This window comes from Aedes albopictus, chromosome 1 (assembly GCF_035046485.1).
Source record: "Aedes albopictus strain Foshan chromosome 1, AalbF5, whole genome shotgun sequence".
NCBI lineage: Eukaryota > Metazoa > Arthropoda > Insecta > Diptera > Culicidae > Aedes > Aedes albopictus.
The window spans coordinates 142,648,153-142,665,045 of record NC_085136.1 but is presented as its reverse complement, the minus strand read 5'-3'; the positions used below and the strand labels follow the sequence as shown (position 1 = coordinate 142,665,045).

The following is a 16,893-nucleotide window of genomic DNA, read 5'->3' as shown; positions in this document are numbered from 1 at the left end:
GTGCGATGTGCACAAGCCCCTCTCTGAAGCACTGCTTTTTTGATAGTCTCGGAGGGACGTAGGGTTTGACGCCAATGGGAATGTTGTTTAGTGGGTCTAGGGTGTAGTCCTCTCTCTTATTTTTTTATGTATCCGCCAACCCCACACTACCTGGATATGGACCGTTCGGGTGTCTGTTGTTCGGGTCTCATTTGCTTGGAGAAGAAAATAAAATACCGTATAAAAGCATGATGTTTATCTGTATAAAATAAAATGTTCCCCGTGTGTACCTCATGAGAAGAATGTCCACACCAACTAGTATGGATGCCCAAACACCTGAAAGAACTGTATAGTATTACAAGGAATGTTCTCTCAATCCTTTTTCGTAGTGATATTCAATGACGTATCAACGCATGTTTCTGGGATGATTATGGCACCTTCTTTATTTCACTTTCACTTTTTTTTTGAATAAATGTCTTAAGGCTACTCTGTCCGTAAGCATAATTTGTTTTATTTGATATTCTATCCCGAGGTATTCGGGTTGTTTTCTTCTTGTGAGGGTTGATCAGTATTTATTATATTTTGTTTTAATATACACAAAACAATTGAATGCTATTCATTTCCCAAAGACTCGCTTTTCAAGCCCTTGAAAAACAAATAGCATTCTCATAAACAGGTTAGCACATAAGTGTTTAAGAATAGTTGCCATATGGTTCTGATCTTGTACATTTGCTAAATACTTTTCATTGTTGATTGATACTGTTGGTGATATTAGGTTTTGTTATCATTGGAGAACAGGTAAATTTATCCTTACTAAATTACTAATATTCACAATCTTCAGCATGCTCGTAAATGACCACACTTAATCGATAGTAAAATGATAATCAACGGTAATCTATGTACAAGTTTATGCTTCTCCGATACACTATTGAACTATTTACTTACGTATGTAAAGGTCCTCACTTGAAACGTTTGGCGGTATTTTGATTGCTTTGATATCTACTTCTCAACTGCTGTACACAAAATTGTTCAAGGAAACTCACTCCTTGAAGATAAACGTAAATAAAAAAAAGTACGATCTTTTGTCAATATGTCTTTCAGCTATTCTGTTACATGTGCGGGCATATCGCATCACATCAGCCAGCTTTCTACAAATTAATAAATGTATATTATTCTTGTCCATCGCCGCAATTCCCTCCGCCATTAGACGATGAACCGTTCGCTGCTGAACTGCCGTTGGCACCGCCTTCGCCTGACTGCTGCTGCTCGGGATCCTGCAGTACCGTCGGCAAATAACCGGTTCCGCTGTACGGCGCACTGAGGAATCGTTTGGCATGGGCCTGAGCCTGCAGGAAAGAATATCCTCGGCTGACGGCCGGTGCTCCAAACGCTCCCGGAGGCATCAGTGGGGAGAAGGCAGATTTCACCGAGAAGGGCGGCGAAGGAGTGGGGATGCTGGGGAAGATGGTTGCTGTTAGTAAAGTGGAAGAAATGGTTTGGTGGTACCCTGTGCTACCTAGTGAAAAATACTCACTTCATTGTGGTGTGAAGTCCATCATCTCCACAGAGCATTGCTTCCATTGCTTGTACAACGTCGCCTCGGTAGCGCTGCAGCAGCTGCTCGACTTCAGTCCGTCGGCGATTCGGAAATACTCTGGAAAGAAATGCGGAAAGAGATGTTGGTTAGAAATCCGCGATGAAACTGATATGTGTTTTTGGTTGTTGAAATTCATGTTGTTCTAATTCTATAGATTATAGGCTACGCAGTCTTAGGCTTAAAAAAACGATTTTTTTTATTCACCCGACGTTTCGACACGGGGATGGTGTCTTCCTCAGGGGGGAACTGTAATTGGTAGTTGTTTTTTTCAACAGATTCGTCTTTACAAAATTTGTCTGATCACTTACATAAATATTAACGTTTTTGGTCAAATGTTAACTGTTTTGTGTTGTTTTAATATGTTATCCGGAAGAGCAAAGTTTTCAGCCGCTATGATTTTCATTAGAGTATCATTTTGATAGGGTACCGAGCCACTTGAGCCAGTCACTATTTTAAGCAGTTTTTTTGCTATGACTCAGTCAATTCAAAATCAATTGACTTGAAATTTTGTATACGGCTGGATATTTTATTTAAGCGATCCAAAAATTAGATCAATTTGTTCAAAATTGACTTAGTTATAGCAGAAAAGTGCCCAAAATAGAAGCCCAGCCGAAATGGTTCCACTTCCCTAGTTATATTCAATTTCAAAGAGCATTTTTGATGTCACCTTTTGACAAGTGCACTTAGTCCATAACTTCCCAGTGTCCCATTTATAGAGATTCCACCAGATATTTCTCTATGGGTTTCTCTTAAACTTTCTGTGAATATTCATCTCGTTATTCCTCCTGAAAATCTTCTAAGGATTTCTTCCAAAACTCTTCCAGGGACTCCACTTAGGATTCCTTTTGGGATTCCTTCATGTTTTTTTCTGATTCCTTAAGCAATTCCTCCCAGAATTTATTCAAGTATTCCTTCCGATATTCCTTCAGAGTTCAATCGCAGAGTCTTCCCAGGATTCAATAAGATGACTAGATGCTTTCCTTTCACCATTCTTTCAGAGATTTGTTTCGGGATTCTTACATTGATTTCACCTGGTTTGTCTCCCGGATTTTTTATACATTTCTCCATTGCTTCCATAAGGGATTTCATAGATTTCACCCGACACTCCATCAATGAAACTTTTCGGGATTCCTTTTGGAGTTGAGGTTCTTTCATTACTTTCTCCCAGGATTCATCCATGAACTTCTACCAGGCTTCAGTGATTCTCCCGGGTTTCCATAAGAGATTTCTCCCGTAATTTCTTTGTATACCCTGGGTTTCGGTAACGTATTTCTCTAAGCTTTCGATGGATGACTCCTCCAAGGATCCTATCAGGTTCTTTTTGTCATTTTTTCATTGACGTCTCTCGGGAGTCTTTTGAAGGTTTATCCTGAAATTCCTTGTGGGATTTCTGCAGCGATACTTTCTGGGATTTTTTCAGATATTCCTCCAAGGTTTATATCATGGATTTTTCCTAGGATTCTTTCGAGGATTTCTACTGGGATTCCTTTTCGGGTTCCTCCCGGTATGTCTCCTTGGATTTCTAACAGAATACCTCCCGTTATTACTTCCAGGACTAATCCTTATATTCCACTGTGGATTTCACCCGTGATTTATCCCTAGGATCATTATGGAACCCATTCCGAAATTCTATTACATTTTTCCGGGGATCTTATAGGAAATCCTCTCGAGATTCCTCCATGAATTACATCAGAGATTCCTTCAGTGATTACTACCGTGGTTCCTCTCGAGATTGTTTATAGGATTCGTTGCAAGATTCCTCTTGGAAATCTTGTAGGGTTCCTTTATTGATTACTCACAGGTTCCTGAAGAGACTTCTACCGGGATACCGTCATTAACTCTCCAGGGGTACAACGTTTGGTTTCTCTGACATTCATACACGCGACAGAAACACGTACCCATTTGATGAATAAATTGAGACTTGAATTATGAAAAAAAAATTACGTGCTCCAGTAGGAATCGAACCCACGACTCCCGTTTCGCTAGACGGGCGCTTCTTTCCTCCAAGATATGGAGCTACTTGGGGGTGGAAGCTCAGGTAAAATATTATCTCCTGGGCGCCCATTAAAAACACCACCCCCGGCGAAGACTGGCGCTCGAGCCTAGCTATTTAGCACTGTAGTTGGAGGAAATGCCAATGCAGAACCCGTAGCTTCCGGGAAGGTAAGCCCAGCTCCCTGGGTTAGTGGGTTCAGTAGGTCGGCTCTAGAGGCACGGGTTAGTGGGTTGGTGTCAGGCCTTGCGAGCCAGCCGTAAAAAAGACTAGCACCGGAAAATCAACAAGAGAAGAATGCGAACCGATACCAATGGCGACGACCACAGCGACGAAAAGGGACTTGCGATTGGAAGCTCGGTACGTGGAACTGCAGATCTCTCAACTTCATCGGGAGCACCCGCATACTCGCCGATATACTGAAGGACCGCGGGTTCGGAATCGTAGCGCTGCAGGAGGTGTGTTGGACAGGATCTATGGTGCGAACGTTTAGAGGTAATCATACCATCTACCAGAGTTGCGGCAACACACGTGAGCTGGGAACAGCTTTTATAGTGATGGGCGACATGCAGAGGCGCGTGATCGGTTGGTGGCCGATCGACGAAAGAATGTGCAGGTTGAGGATCAAGGGCCGATTCTTCAACATTAGCATAATAAACGTGCACAGCCCTCACTCCGGAAGCACTGATGATGACAAAGACGCATTTTACGCGCAGCTCGAACGCGAGTACGACCGCTGCCCAAACCACGACGTCAAGATCATCATAGGGGATCTAAACGCTCAGGTAGGCCAGGAGGAGGAATTCAGACCGACGATTGGAAAGTTCAGCGCCCACCAGCTGACGAACGAAAATGGCCTACGCCTCATCGATTTCGCCGCCTCCAAGAACATGGCCATTCGTAGCACCTTCTTCCAGCACAGCCTCCCGTATCGTTACACCTGGAGATCACCACAACAAACGGAATCGCAAATCGACCACGTTCTGATTGATGGACGGCACTTCTCCGACATTATCGACGTCAGGACCTATCGTGGCGCTAATATCGACTCTGATCACTACCTGGTGATGGTTAAACTGCGCCCAAAACTCTCCGTTATTAACAACGTACATTACCGGCGGCCGCCCCGGTACGATCTAGAGCGACTGAAGCAACCGGATGTCGCCACCGCATACGCGCAGAATCTCGAGGCAGCGTTGCCGGACGAGGGTGTGCTCGATGTGGCCCCTCTAGAGGACTGCTGGAGTACAATGAAAGCAGCCATCAACAACGCAGCCGAGAGCACTATCGGGTACGTAGAACGGAGTCGACGAAACGATTGGTTCGACGAGGAGTGCAGAGCGGTTCTGGAGGAGAAGGATGCAGCGCGGGCGGTAATGCTGCAGCATGGAACCCGACAGAATGTGGAGCGATACAGACAGAAGCGGAAGCAGCAGACCCGTCTCTTCCGGGAGAAAAAGCGCCGCCTGGAAGAAGCGGAGTGCGAGGAAATGGAACTGCTGTGCCGTTCACAGGAAACACGCAAGTTCTACCAGAAGCTCAACGCATCCCGCAACGGCTTCGTGCCGCGAGCCGAAATATGCAGGGATAAGGAAGGGAGCCTACTGACGGACAAACGTGAGGTGATCGAAAGGTGGAAGCAGCACTTCGACGAGCACCTGAATGGCGAAGAGAATGTAGGCCCGGAGGACCAAGGCAGCGGAGGAAATGACTATGTTGGTGCAGCAGAGGACGGGAACGAACCAACTCCCACGCTGAGGGAAGTTAAGGAGGCCATCCACCAGCTCAAAAATAACAAAGCGGCTGGTAAGGACGGTATCGCAGCAGAACTCATCAAGATGGGCCCGGAAAAGTTGGCCACCTGTCTGCACCAGTTAGTAGTCAAGATCTGGGAAACCGAACAGCTACCGGAAGAGTGGAAGGAAGGGATAATCTGTCCCATCCACAAGAAAGGCGACAAGTTAATGTGTGAGAACTTTCGAGCGATCACCGTTTTGAATGCCGCCTACAAAGTGCTATCCCAGATCATCTTCCGTCGTCTTTCACCTAAAGTAAATGAGTTCGTGGGAAGTTACCAAGCCGGTTTCATCGACGGCCGGTCGACAACGGACCAGATCTTCACCGTACGGCAAATCCTCCAGAAATGCCGTGAATACCAGGTCCCAACGCATCACCTGTTCATCGACTTCAAAGCGGCATACGACAGTATCGACCGCACAGAGCTATGGAAAATTATGGACGAGAACAGCTTTCCCGGGAAGCTGACTAGACTGATAAGAGCAACGATGGACGGTGTGCAGAACAGCGTAAGGATTTCGGGTGAACTATCTAGTTCATTTGAATCTCGACGGGGACTACGACAAGGTGATGGACTTTCCTGCCTACTATTCAACATCGCCCTGGAAGGTGTTATGCGACGAGCCGGGCTCAACAGCCGGGGTACGATCTTCACGAAATCCAGCCAATTTGTCTGTTTTGCGGATGACATGGATATTATTGCTAGAACATTTGGAACGGTGGCAGAACAGTACACCCGCCTGAAAAGTGAAGCAGCAAAGGTCGGACTGGTGGTGAATGCGGCTAAGACAAAGTACATGCTGGTAGGTGGGACTGAGCGAGACAGGACAAGCCTTGGCAGCAATGTTACGATAGACGGGGATACTTTCGAGGTGGTAGAAGAATTCGTCTACCTCGGTTCCTTGCTAACGGCTGACAATAACGTGAGCCGTGAAATACGAAGGCGCATCATCAGTGGAAGTCGTGCCTACTATGGGCTCCAGAAGAAACTGCGGTCAAAAAAGATTCACCCCCGCACCAAATGTACCATGTACAAGACGTTAATAAGACCGGTGGTTCTCTACGGACACGAGACATGGACGATGCTCGAGGAGGACCTGCAAGCACTCGGAGTTTTCGAGCGACGGGTGCTAAGGACGATCTTCGGCGGTGTGCAGGAGAACGGTGTGTGGCGGAGAAGGATGAACCACGAGCTCGCTGCACTTTACGGCGAACACAGTATCCAGAAAGTGGCCAAAGCTGGAAGGATACGGTGGGCAGGGCATGTTGCAAGAATGCCGGACAACAACCCTGCAAAGTTGGTGTTTGCTAACCATCCGGTTGGTACAAGAAGGCGTGGAGCGCAGAGAGCACGATGGGCGGACCAGGTGGAGCGTGATCTGGCGAGTGTTGGGCGTGACCGAGGATGGAGAGCTGCAGCTGCAAATCGAGTATTATGGCGGCAAATTGTTGATTCAGTATTATCATGAATTTGATGTGAACTAAATAAATGAAATGAAAAATATGGAGCTACTTGACCATCTCCGTCCCCTGAAGGCACAGTACTGAACAAGATTCCACTGATACACATGGTTTGTTAGTTTTCGGTATAACAATTAGTGTGCCGTCGGAATCTCTACGGGTGGGCCCTTGGCCGACCGATTACAGTAGTGTGACCGTAGCACCCTAAAAATGTCCCACTCTGGCATTTATTCCGGTCAAACAGCATCCGATAGAGTCGTGTGACTAAACCCTCTTCTCCTATCTGGCTGTAGTTTTCTTTGGCCCGAGCGAAAATTCTGGACGCACGATTGATCGTTGGCTACAAAGGGAATTTACTCCAACGCCGAGCATGTACCATCTTCGTCGGTCTTGGGCGATGTTCATCCAGTTTCCCCGAACGTGTAGGAATCGCAGATCTTCTTCAACCGCTTGCAGCCAGCCGCCCACGAAGGTGTCAACCTGTATCTGTTTCCCTGCTGAATATTATTTTCGCTATCATTTCTTCTGACATTCACACTACGTATCAAGCCCACTGCAGTCTGCCGCACGCTATGTCTGAACCAGCAGATTATAAAAATTGAATGTACATCGGGATTCTTTTCACCAAACATCAGCATTCAAGCTATATTTTCATTTGCAGAAGATTTTAAAATATTCCATCGGTGAAAATTTTTCCATACATTTTGTATGGGAGAGAAATTGGCCGAAAATTAGAGTTTCATGTAAATTTGTATGAAAAACAGCTAAAAAGATGAAAAAATTGTCGGGGCCCGTGGCGCAGTGGTCCACACGTTCGCTTCATAAGCGGATGGTCATGGGTTCGAACCCAGCCCCGGCACTTGCAATTTTTCGTCTGCTGCTCTTCCCCCCCGAGAGCAGCTGACACCTGACCCTCTTCGGAGCATATAGCTCTAACGGACCCGGAATTTGGATATCGGCGAACCGCGACTCATAATGGACCCCCAATCGGACTGGAAAAGGACCAGCAGCCACACATCAACATCATCGTGCTCATCATTCTACCATGGACAGGGTAGAAGAATGAAAGAAGCACGAAGGCAACCAGTTCAATACAGTAGAATATAATAGAATACATTTAGGCGCTGTACAAAGTAGAAGTGCAGCGTCCAATTGGAATCGCTCACGTGGTACCCTAGTGGACAAAAGAGCTGTAAATTAGGTTAAGTGATTAAGAATAAAAAAGATGAAAAAATCAAAATTTCCCCGATAAAATATTTTAAAACCATCTGCAAATGAAAATATAGCTTGAATGCTGATGTTTGGTGGAAAGAAACCCGATGTACATTCAATTTTAATAATCTGCTGGTTCAGACATAGCGTGTGCCGTATTTTATACGTTTCAAAATAATCGCATCAACTAGTGATTTATGCGTCTGCGTCACACTCCATTTTCTTGTTTCCCACCCCGAATTGTCTACAGCACTTTGCGCTCAAAAATTCCGGAAGCTTTTCGGTCTACCTCCTTTAACGTCCACGTCTCGTGACCGTAGAGGCCAACCGGAAGAATCAGCATCTTATATAGAGCGAATTTCGTTTGCATTTGCAAGTTACGGAACCTGAGCTGGTTACGCAATCCGTAAGAGGCCCTATTCGCAGCTGCAAAACGCCTTTTCACTTCACGGGAAACGTCATTGTCACATGTCACAAGTGTTTCTAAATAAAACAAATTCTTCAACAACTTCAAACACATTCCCATCAATCACTCACTACCTCAGCACTAAGATCACTAGGTCTGCCTCTGTCTCTTCCCGCTATCATGTACTTTGTCTTGGTAGAGTTGATCACCAAGCCTATTCTCGCTGTCTCTCTCTCTTCAAAAGAGCATTAGCTTCCTCCGCTGATCAACCATCGGTGCCGATGAGATCAATATCGTCCGGGCCCCTACAAAAACCTTTTTGCTTGCTAAACATTATCAAAAACGAAGATAAGCACATTTGCTCATGGCATTTGTACCTCCGAGGGGCCTCCACATCTGCTCTGGCCCCGGGCCCCCACAATCCTTAATCCGGGCCTGACGCAGACCATTATCGTTGGTAATGGAATGAAGGCTGTCCGTTCCAATGACAGATCGAAAAAAAAAAACTTTCTCTGCCGATCTGTGCATTTGCATCTCCGATAAACTGTCCCAAAAAAAAAATCGATGTTCAAAAGGTCAAGGTGCTCAACTCTTAAATAAAATATACCCATATTTAAAACGTTTTTGTAGAACATTTCGATTTTCTAAAAGATCGTGTAGAGGTTCCGCCAGAGCAATTTTTTTTAATATATTCTTTTCTTTTAGAGAAATGGCGCATATGAATATGAATAGTAGTTGAAGAATTTGCCCCTTATCCTCAACCAGGCCCGTGCACAGAAGTGGCGCCAAGGGAGGGGTTTTTGCCAATTTCTGCAAAAGGCGGAGGGGCGCCTAGTGTGTAAAGCGTCGGTAATGGAGAGGGTTTAACACCCAAACCCCCCCCCCCCCCCCTTGTGCACGGGCTTGTCCTCAACACATAGATACGGTCGATTATCGGCTTCCACCGAATAATACGCATCAAGCCCGTACACAAGGGGGGAGGGGTTTGGTGGTTAAACCCCTCCCATTGCCTATGTTCCATACACTAGGCGCCCCTCCGCCCTTTGCCAAAATAAGGAAAACCCCCTCCCTTGCCACCATTTTTGTGCATGAGCCTGACTCGCATTATCTACTTCCTGATTACTATGAAGCCAACTCCACGTTCGGCCTTATCGCCGCGGCTGTTAAAGATGTGGTACTTGAATGTATTGGTATTATTAATGACCACGGAGGTCCACAAAGCGGTCCAGCGGAACCGACTATCGACCGGGGAATTTCGGTTCGCGTACGGCGGAGAAACCCGGGAGCACAAAGCAAAATACGTTTGCTCGTCGCGGCGGTCGTTTTTTTACTAACAATCTATGTACAATAACAATAACAATATACATACATTACAGCAGGGTCGGCGCAGAGAAATGATGATAAACATCACAACATACATAAAAGGTCCAACTTTCATCACTCCTCCTCTATCACAAAGCCCACAAAGTTTTCGATCACACCAAGTGTTCACAAAGATTTCAATGGCCAGAACAGACTACACAAAGTTCCTCTTACTGCATCGAATGCTTCTGCTTCGTCAAGTATCACATAGTCACAAAGAGCCACAAAGCTCTTAATAAACATGATTGAACGTGATTGAACTATAATTGCACCTCGCACTTCAATTTGTTTTTGTCTTCGCAGCAGATTATTATAGCTGAATACAAGTTTAATATGAGGCTGATATAACACAGATCACTTCCTACTGTAAAGCCTGTATCGCGCTTGCAGAAAAGATTGCTGAATAACTTCTCCACTTTTGTTTGAAAAACGCCTGATTACAAGCTGTGATGAAATAATGTTAAACTGTAATTCAATTACAGGGTGTCCATTAGCGTGGTTCAAAAAATCGTTTTTGCTCCACACCGCTTATTCGATTCGTAACCAGATTCTATGCCTTCTCCCAAAATTTGAGCTTATTTGATTGAAAATTGATAGTGCACAAGCCTTTCAAAGTTTGTATGGGAATTACTATGGGAAAAAGACGTTTTTCATTGAATCGATCGTAGTATTTTCCCAAGTTCCCTAGAGCGTTAGTTGACCCTTGGTACTTCTAGGCTACTCTATCAGCTACAACTTTGCCGAAGACCGCATACAAATCGCATGCCTCATTAATTAGTTACCGATTTTTATCCAGAATTAATTAATTAACACTTAGTATTGGAGTCCCTCGTCATTACAGTCATAAAATTTTTCAGGAAACTCCTCTTCAACGGGATGCCCAGCTACATTTCTCCGGCGGTTGCCGCTCTGCACTCTCAGGGCATACAGCTCACCACGAAGGTCCGCGACGGCTTCGACTCTCCCGCTGGAACTCACTATCTGGCATTTCGTCTACTCTACACAAAGTTCACGTTCAGTCCCTTCTGTGCCAGCTTCCGAACCGAAAGCAGCCCACAGCCCAGTTCCGCGAAGTAGAGCACGTTCTTCACTGCGACTTAATTCACTTTTCCACCTTCATTGACGTACTCAAGGAGGCCTTCTCCAACACCGGCGGACATGATCACTGAGCCGTCCACCAAGTTCACTTCCTGCTTCACCTTTTCGTCGATCTTCTCGAAGAACTTGCGGTCGCTGGTCATGTGGCTCAAGCAACCACTGTCGACGTACCAGGACCCCGCTTCCGCTGACGCTTTTTCACGAAGCATTGGACACTCTCTCCGGAACTGGCCCGGTGTTCAGCAGTTGTTGCAGACTCGCTGCCTCGTTCGTCCGTTTCGTCTGCTTCCGTTTTTCACTTTCAGCGCCCGGTCGTGGCGCTCCTCGGACACTCCTTGTCGTTTCTCCACCCCTCGGTAGTACTCATCCATCAGCCGCTGCTTCACAAATTCCAGCGACTGGTCAGCATCCAGACGGCTCTCCAAGGCCGTCACCAGTCCGTTGTAGGATTCCGGCAGACTCCGGTGCACCATCGCTACCTGTAGCGATTTCTGCACGGTAAAAATTCTGCACGCTCGATGTAAGGGAAAAATCCTTTAAATATTCAACGTCCTAATCAACATGATCAGAAATGCTTTTCCATTGAGATCGCAATGCTGTCAGTGTTGATTTGAGGACCAAAACAAACCCACCGGAGAAATAAACTGAAAATCCCTTCGGTTTGCACTACTGTGAAAAGCAATACGATCCAAAGTGAACAGCTGTTGATTTGGTAATGACTGTTTTGGGCATGAAAGTAAATATAGATGACAGGTGGTAGAAAGTGTTTCGCTGCGATTCACGTCTCTCCAACCGATGTGAAGTAGTGTAGTGGTAAAACAGTTGATCGTGACTCTGAAGGTCCTGGTATCGAACCTGGCTGCGGCTGAACACATTTTTTTTTTTATTCTAGATTTGAAATCAAAACATTGTCAACAACGAATTAATGTGAAGTTCCATTAAAATTGAAGGGGCATTGGATGTTCTTTGTCAAATGATATGTAATTGATAACAAACTGATTGAACAGTAGTGTGAATTCAAGTGCCAATCAGTTCATATCACAGTGCAGATTTTTTACCGTGTGGATCTTCTGCCCCACACACGATAGCCGATCGTGAACAGGTGCTTCTCCATGTTCGCACCTTCAAAAAGGACACTCGCGACTTCACCATAGCCTTTTCGTGGTACTTTTTCAAACGTTCCCACACTTCGACCGCAGACTTTAAATCTTTTTCCAGCGATAACTGATTGTCTTCGATATTCAGCACTATCAAGGCTTTTGCCTTTTGGTCATCTTTGACCACGGCGCAGTCACCGGCACCAGTTTCACCTCAGAAACCGTATGCCACAGATCATAACTGATCAGCAGCATTTCGATTTTCACCTTCCAAATGTAGATAATAAAAAAGGAAGAAGCTATTAATGATGACATAGAGGTACTGCAAGAAGGTTTATTGGGAGGCAAATTTGAAAACTTCGTAGAAAAAGAAGTATTCGCAGTGCAGTGAATTATGTCGATGAGATTCCAACAGCGAGGACCACTCAGCGAGTGTTTTAGATAAAGCGAGGAGATGTCGACAGACTGAAAAAATACAGCACCCAAACAATAAACGGCGATCCATCGGAGGAAAACTTTGTGGCTCAACCAGACGAACATAGAACGAAAAGTTCCAACGATTCGTGAAGAAATTGGGCTTCGTGCGCAGCATCAATGATCAGTGCCTGTACTTGCTCAGAACCGGGAAAGAGCAAATCATGCTGGTATTGTACACCGATGACGTTTTAATTTCAAGTCAAGTAGAGTGAAAACAATCGAAACAGTTCGAGATGACTAATTCCGATGAGGTGCGACAGCTTTTGGGTATAACGATCCCCACGATCCCCCGGGTTTTGTAATGAGAATCAGATGAGACAACCTGGAGGGATTGCGTACGTGCTGGCAGGTTGACGCCGCCAGTGGAGAACCGGCTCAAGCTGGGTTGAAAGAACGACAACCAGCGAACTGACCATCTATTATTTCAGCCAGTTTCAAGAGTGTCTTTATCGACGAACACAATAACTACTTGTAGCACATTCTCTGGTACGTAAAAGGGACTCTGGATATTGAGTTCTTCAATCCACCGAACGGAACATTCATCGAAGGGATTCTGTCACGCCATATAAATGAGGAGACTGTTGTGCGATACGAGGAGAAAGATCAAGCAATAGGTTTTTTTTAAAGGATAATCTGCCTAGAATTCATGTAGCCGAAAACTCCAACAGTTTGGTTGAAGCATGTGGACACGGAGTTCCGTTTTGTACGTAATTTTGTAGAGTCAAAATAAAGGCATCAGGTACGTGATTTCTTCGGGTCAACTGGCGGACATCATTACAAAGAGTTTGTTGATGATCGTTTTCAAAAGACTGCGCAAAGCTGTGCTGTGACTAGGACATAAAGAAGGCTAACGTGGTTAAGTAAGGGTGTGACCATCTTATCTAGCTTGCACCGCTATGTTCTGTTCTCATGATCGTAATCTTATTGCGCTCCTACTATAACCTATTACCACATAACATAAGTGGAACTCCAAGTGGAGCAAAGGAAAAAGTTGTATCCTTTTCCAGCACTTGAAACTGGCATATCTTTTATAAAAGGCGTCGAACTGTCATTTATTTTTGTAAACAAAAAAACATCTGATCCAACCAGTATTCCAAATTTGGCAAAGAATACTAGAACGAAGATTGGCATCTGAGACATGCGTAAAACTAGCTGCTGGAAATCAGCTTATTCATTTTGTCATAATTTCATTGAAATCTTCGAAATAACACATCCACGTTTCAAACATCGATGGTCCTTTATATTTAAGGCTAGAAAACGTATTTTTGACTTGAGTTTACAAAGTTTCATCACAATTTATATCCTATTTTCAGTGTACGCAGAATATGGCACCGCAAGCGTAAAATAGGCAACAAAGAAGGCACGGCAACAACGCTTTGTTTTTTCGTTAGCAGATAATGACAAAATCGCCCCCGAGTTTGTTCACAACAAAAACGGTAGGAATATTTGTCTCGTTCTATTCACATCGTGATTTTCGCATTGTTTTACAACTGAAACTCGACTCTGAGGATGGCAAGAGTCTTAATTCGTCCAAATGCTCATGAATTCGATGATGTGGGTCGAAAATTTCAGCAGAAAAGCCGAAATGTCGGTACACGCACGGCAAGCGATATTTGTTTTATTGCTCTCATCGCTTGACATGCGTTTGTTGCGGAGCGCCTTTGTTACCGACATGCACCGCTTAGGACAAAGCGTTTGTTTTTCTGCGTGATCCGTTTTTCGTACCCTGCCTATTTTAGATCTTCACGTGCTGCCAGTCGAGATCTATGAGGTCTTTGTTTTACTTCACAGCAATCAAAAATGGTACACATGCTGAAAATTAGTATAGAAATAATGTTATAACGCATTTGACATTTCGATGCCCTGTATACCAGTGTACGAAATCGAAAAGGCATCAACTTTTTTAGCCAGAACTACCCAAAAGTGAGTTCTTTCCACCCAACTTCGGGGTTGCGTGCGTCAAGCCAATTTTGAGTTGATAGAATCGATGTTTTTGTTGGGTTGTTCCCGCTTGTTTCCATGTGAAAAAAATACCTAATTTTAGTTTTTTTCACCCAACCGAAATTTTGACTAGGTTGTATTCACTCAAATTTGAGTACTGTGCTAGAAACTCAGTGTTGGCTTGACGCATGGAACTGCAAAAGTTTTGCTGTTTCTCTCTTCACTCTCTGACAACAATAGAAAGAGCGCATGAAAAGGGAGATGAAAAAGAACTCAAAATTGAGGTACTTTAACCTAATTTTGAGTTTTTCAGTTTCTCCGTGTGTTATGTGCTATTACACTGATCTCAAATCAAATCTAAATGTCAAAGTTCAAACACGTTTTCTATGAGCCATTTTACGAAGTGACAACAATGTTGATGATGATATTGCTTTTCACAGGGGATTTTTCGGCTTTCAGTCTGTTAAGCGATTGAAACGAAAATATCTTTCTTCGTTTCAATCGCTTAACAGACTGAAAGCCGAAAAATCCCCTGTGAATTCGAAGCAGTCGATAGCATCTACGTACTACAGTGATATTGCTTTTCACGGGTTATTGGACGCTACTTTCTGTTAAAATTCATTCATAAAATCGGCTCGTAAAATGGACTTTTATAAATATTCAGTTTTATTAAGTTGGTTGTGATCTTCCGGAAGTTATTTCCTACTGGCCTGTCCATAACCTCTTCAAATAGTTGCTTTTCAACCGAATTGATCAATTTTGTGTGAATTTTCTGACAGTGTAAGAATTAATCATAGAATATTTTAATAAAACATGTTTCCGTGTTTCCCCAAAAAAAATATTCCATTTCATCCAACTCACCTTAGCAGAACATCTACCGGGGAACGCGACGGTGTAGGTGAACCGGCTACGCCCAACCCGTGCTGATACTGTGGCGGCTGGTGGTACGGCAAGAATCCCAAACTACTAACAGCACTTCCGGTTCCATTCCCAAGCCCATTGCCCATCGGTGGAGAGCCACCGCTGCCGCCCCGTTCCGTGCTTTTCTGGGTGCTGCTGTCCTTTTTGAGGCTGAGATTTTCCGGTGCCACGGAGTCATCCGGTGCCGAGTCCACATCCAGGTCCGACTCGGGCGAACTCGGTGGTCCATTGCGGGTGGGAGACAGCTTCATCGGCAGCGAGAAAAGGCCCGTTTTCAGACGGGGACTGCTCGGGGACGATTCGGAACCGGTGTCGTGGTCCGTTTCGGTGGACAATCGCTGCCGTTTGGATCCTGTGTGCAGAAAGAGAGACAATAAAACAAAAGTTAACAAAAAAGTTTTTACATTCAATGGCAGCGAACGACTCGGTTCAAGGCGAGAACGATGGGCGAGGTAGCAATAAAAACGTCATCAACAGCTTGAAACACTTTGTTTCGAAAGTTTGTGATGGTTTGTTTTCGCTTCCCACCGGGCTTCGAGTTGTATTCAAATGGTGGTCAAACAGTGGAAATAACGAGTACCCTTGGATTTTCGGAGATGGTTTCACAATTGGTGAAGACATCACTTCGGGGGTTGATGTCATTTGTCTATTTTATTTCGCGTCGCCTCATATGGTCAAATGTTGTCTAATCGCATTGAGAAAACATTACCCAGAAGAGCAAACAGAATAATGGGGCAGCGCTATTGAATGATTGTTGTTGAAAACAGTGTCCGCACGAAAATGTCAGATGAATCAATGTCAGCTGTGTGGTGCTGTCGAATGACGAACAAAAACAGAAGGATGAAAAAAAAAGTTCGAACGCGTGTCCACATAAATTACCGTGGGTAGTGGAGACTTCTTCAACGCTGACGATGAAGTGGAATGACTCTTCAGGTTGAGTGATTCCCAAAAAAATAGCTTGCCTTGCCAGAAAAATGTTATTCTTTTGAAGCATTATCGCAGGTGTACAGTATACATCTTAAAGGTTAGAGGAAAATGATGTCACGATTGGTACTAGCAATGCTCTCCGTATAGTAGCGTTTACAAGTTCATCTGAAGTTCTTACTGTAGTGTTTTCTACCACACAGCTAGATGGTTAGAGTTTGTAAGATTAAATATATGTTTGATTTAACCGTTGATAAATATTTCCTGCAAGAGGAAGTACAATTTGTAAAATAATGTCATTTTCAAGACAGTTTCCATTCCTAAAAACTGCTTCGATTCATATATCTCAGCCACTTCTTCCTGCTACCTGATCACCACCGTAGGTACTTGAATCAGGCACTTGAAAATGCACCGGCGGATCTCAATATGTACCTTTCTCAAGTCTCAAGCGAAACGCGACACTGTTGCCATCAAGCTCAAGAGAACTTGCTCTCCTGGCCGTAGATTCCCGCAGGTCGCAGGTGTAGATCTGAAACTGTCCACAATAAGTGAAACAGTAGAAGCAAAATCTAATGTTTACTTTGTTCTCATCGATTTGGATCTGTCGTGCGTTGAGCAGGACTGTTGA

At 44.5% G+C, this 16,893-nt stretch overlaps 1 protein-coding gene across 1 annotated transcript; it reads right to left on the bottom strand.

Moving 5' to 3' along the window:
* Positions 1 to 403: 403 nt before the first annotated feature.
* On the bottom strand, positions 404 to 16,335 carry LOC134285200 (doublesex- and mab-3-related transcription factor A2-like). The gene is made up of 3 exons (XM_062845520.1): positions 15,282 to 16,335; positions 1,514 to 1,633; positions 404 to 1,434 (listed from the first exon to the last, which is right to left on the bottom strand). The coding sequence occupies exons 1-3, from the start codon at positions 15,590 to 15,592 to the stop codon at positions 1,149 to 1,151; spliced, it is 717 nt and encodes a 238-aa protein (XP_062701504.1). The 5' UTR covers positions 15,593 to 16,335; the 3' UTR covers positions 404 to 1,148.
* Positions 16,336 to 16,893: the final 558 nt, after the last annotated feature.

What these genes read in the sequence shown, in the direction of transcription:
- LOC134285200 (XM_062845520.1), bottom strand. Translation starts at nt 15,592, where the DNA reads ATGAAGCTGTCTCCCACCCGCAATGGACCACCGAGTTCGCCCGAGTCG. An exon ending in CCGGTAGATGTTCTGCTAAG is followed by an intron (nt 1,634 to 15,281) that starts GTGAGTTGGATG and finishes ATTTCTTTCCAG; the next exon opens with AGTATTTCCGAATCGCCGAC. An exon ending in GGACTTCACACCACAATGAA is followed by an intron (nt 1,435 to 1,513) that starts GTGAGTATTTTT and finishes CATCTTCCCCAG; the next exon opens with CATCCCCACTCCTTCGCCGC.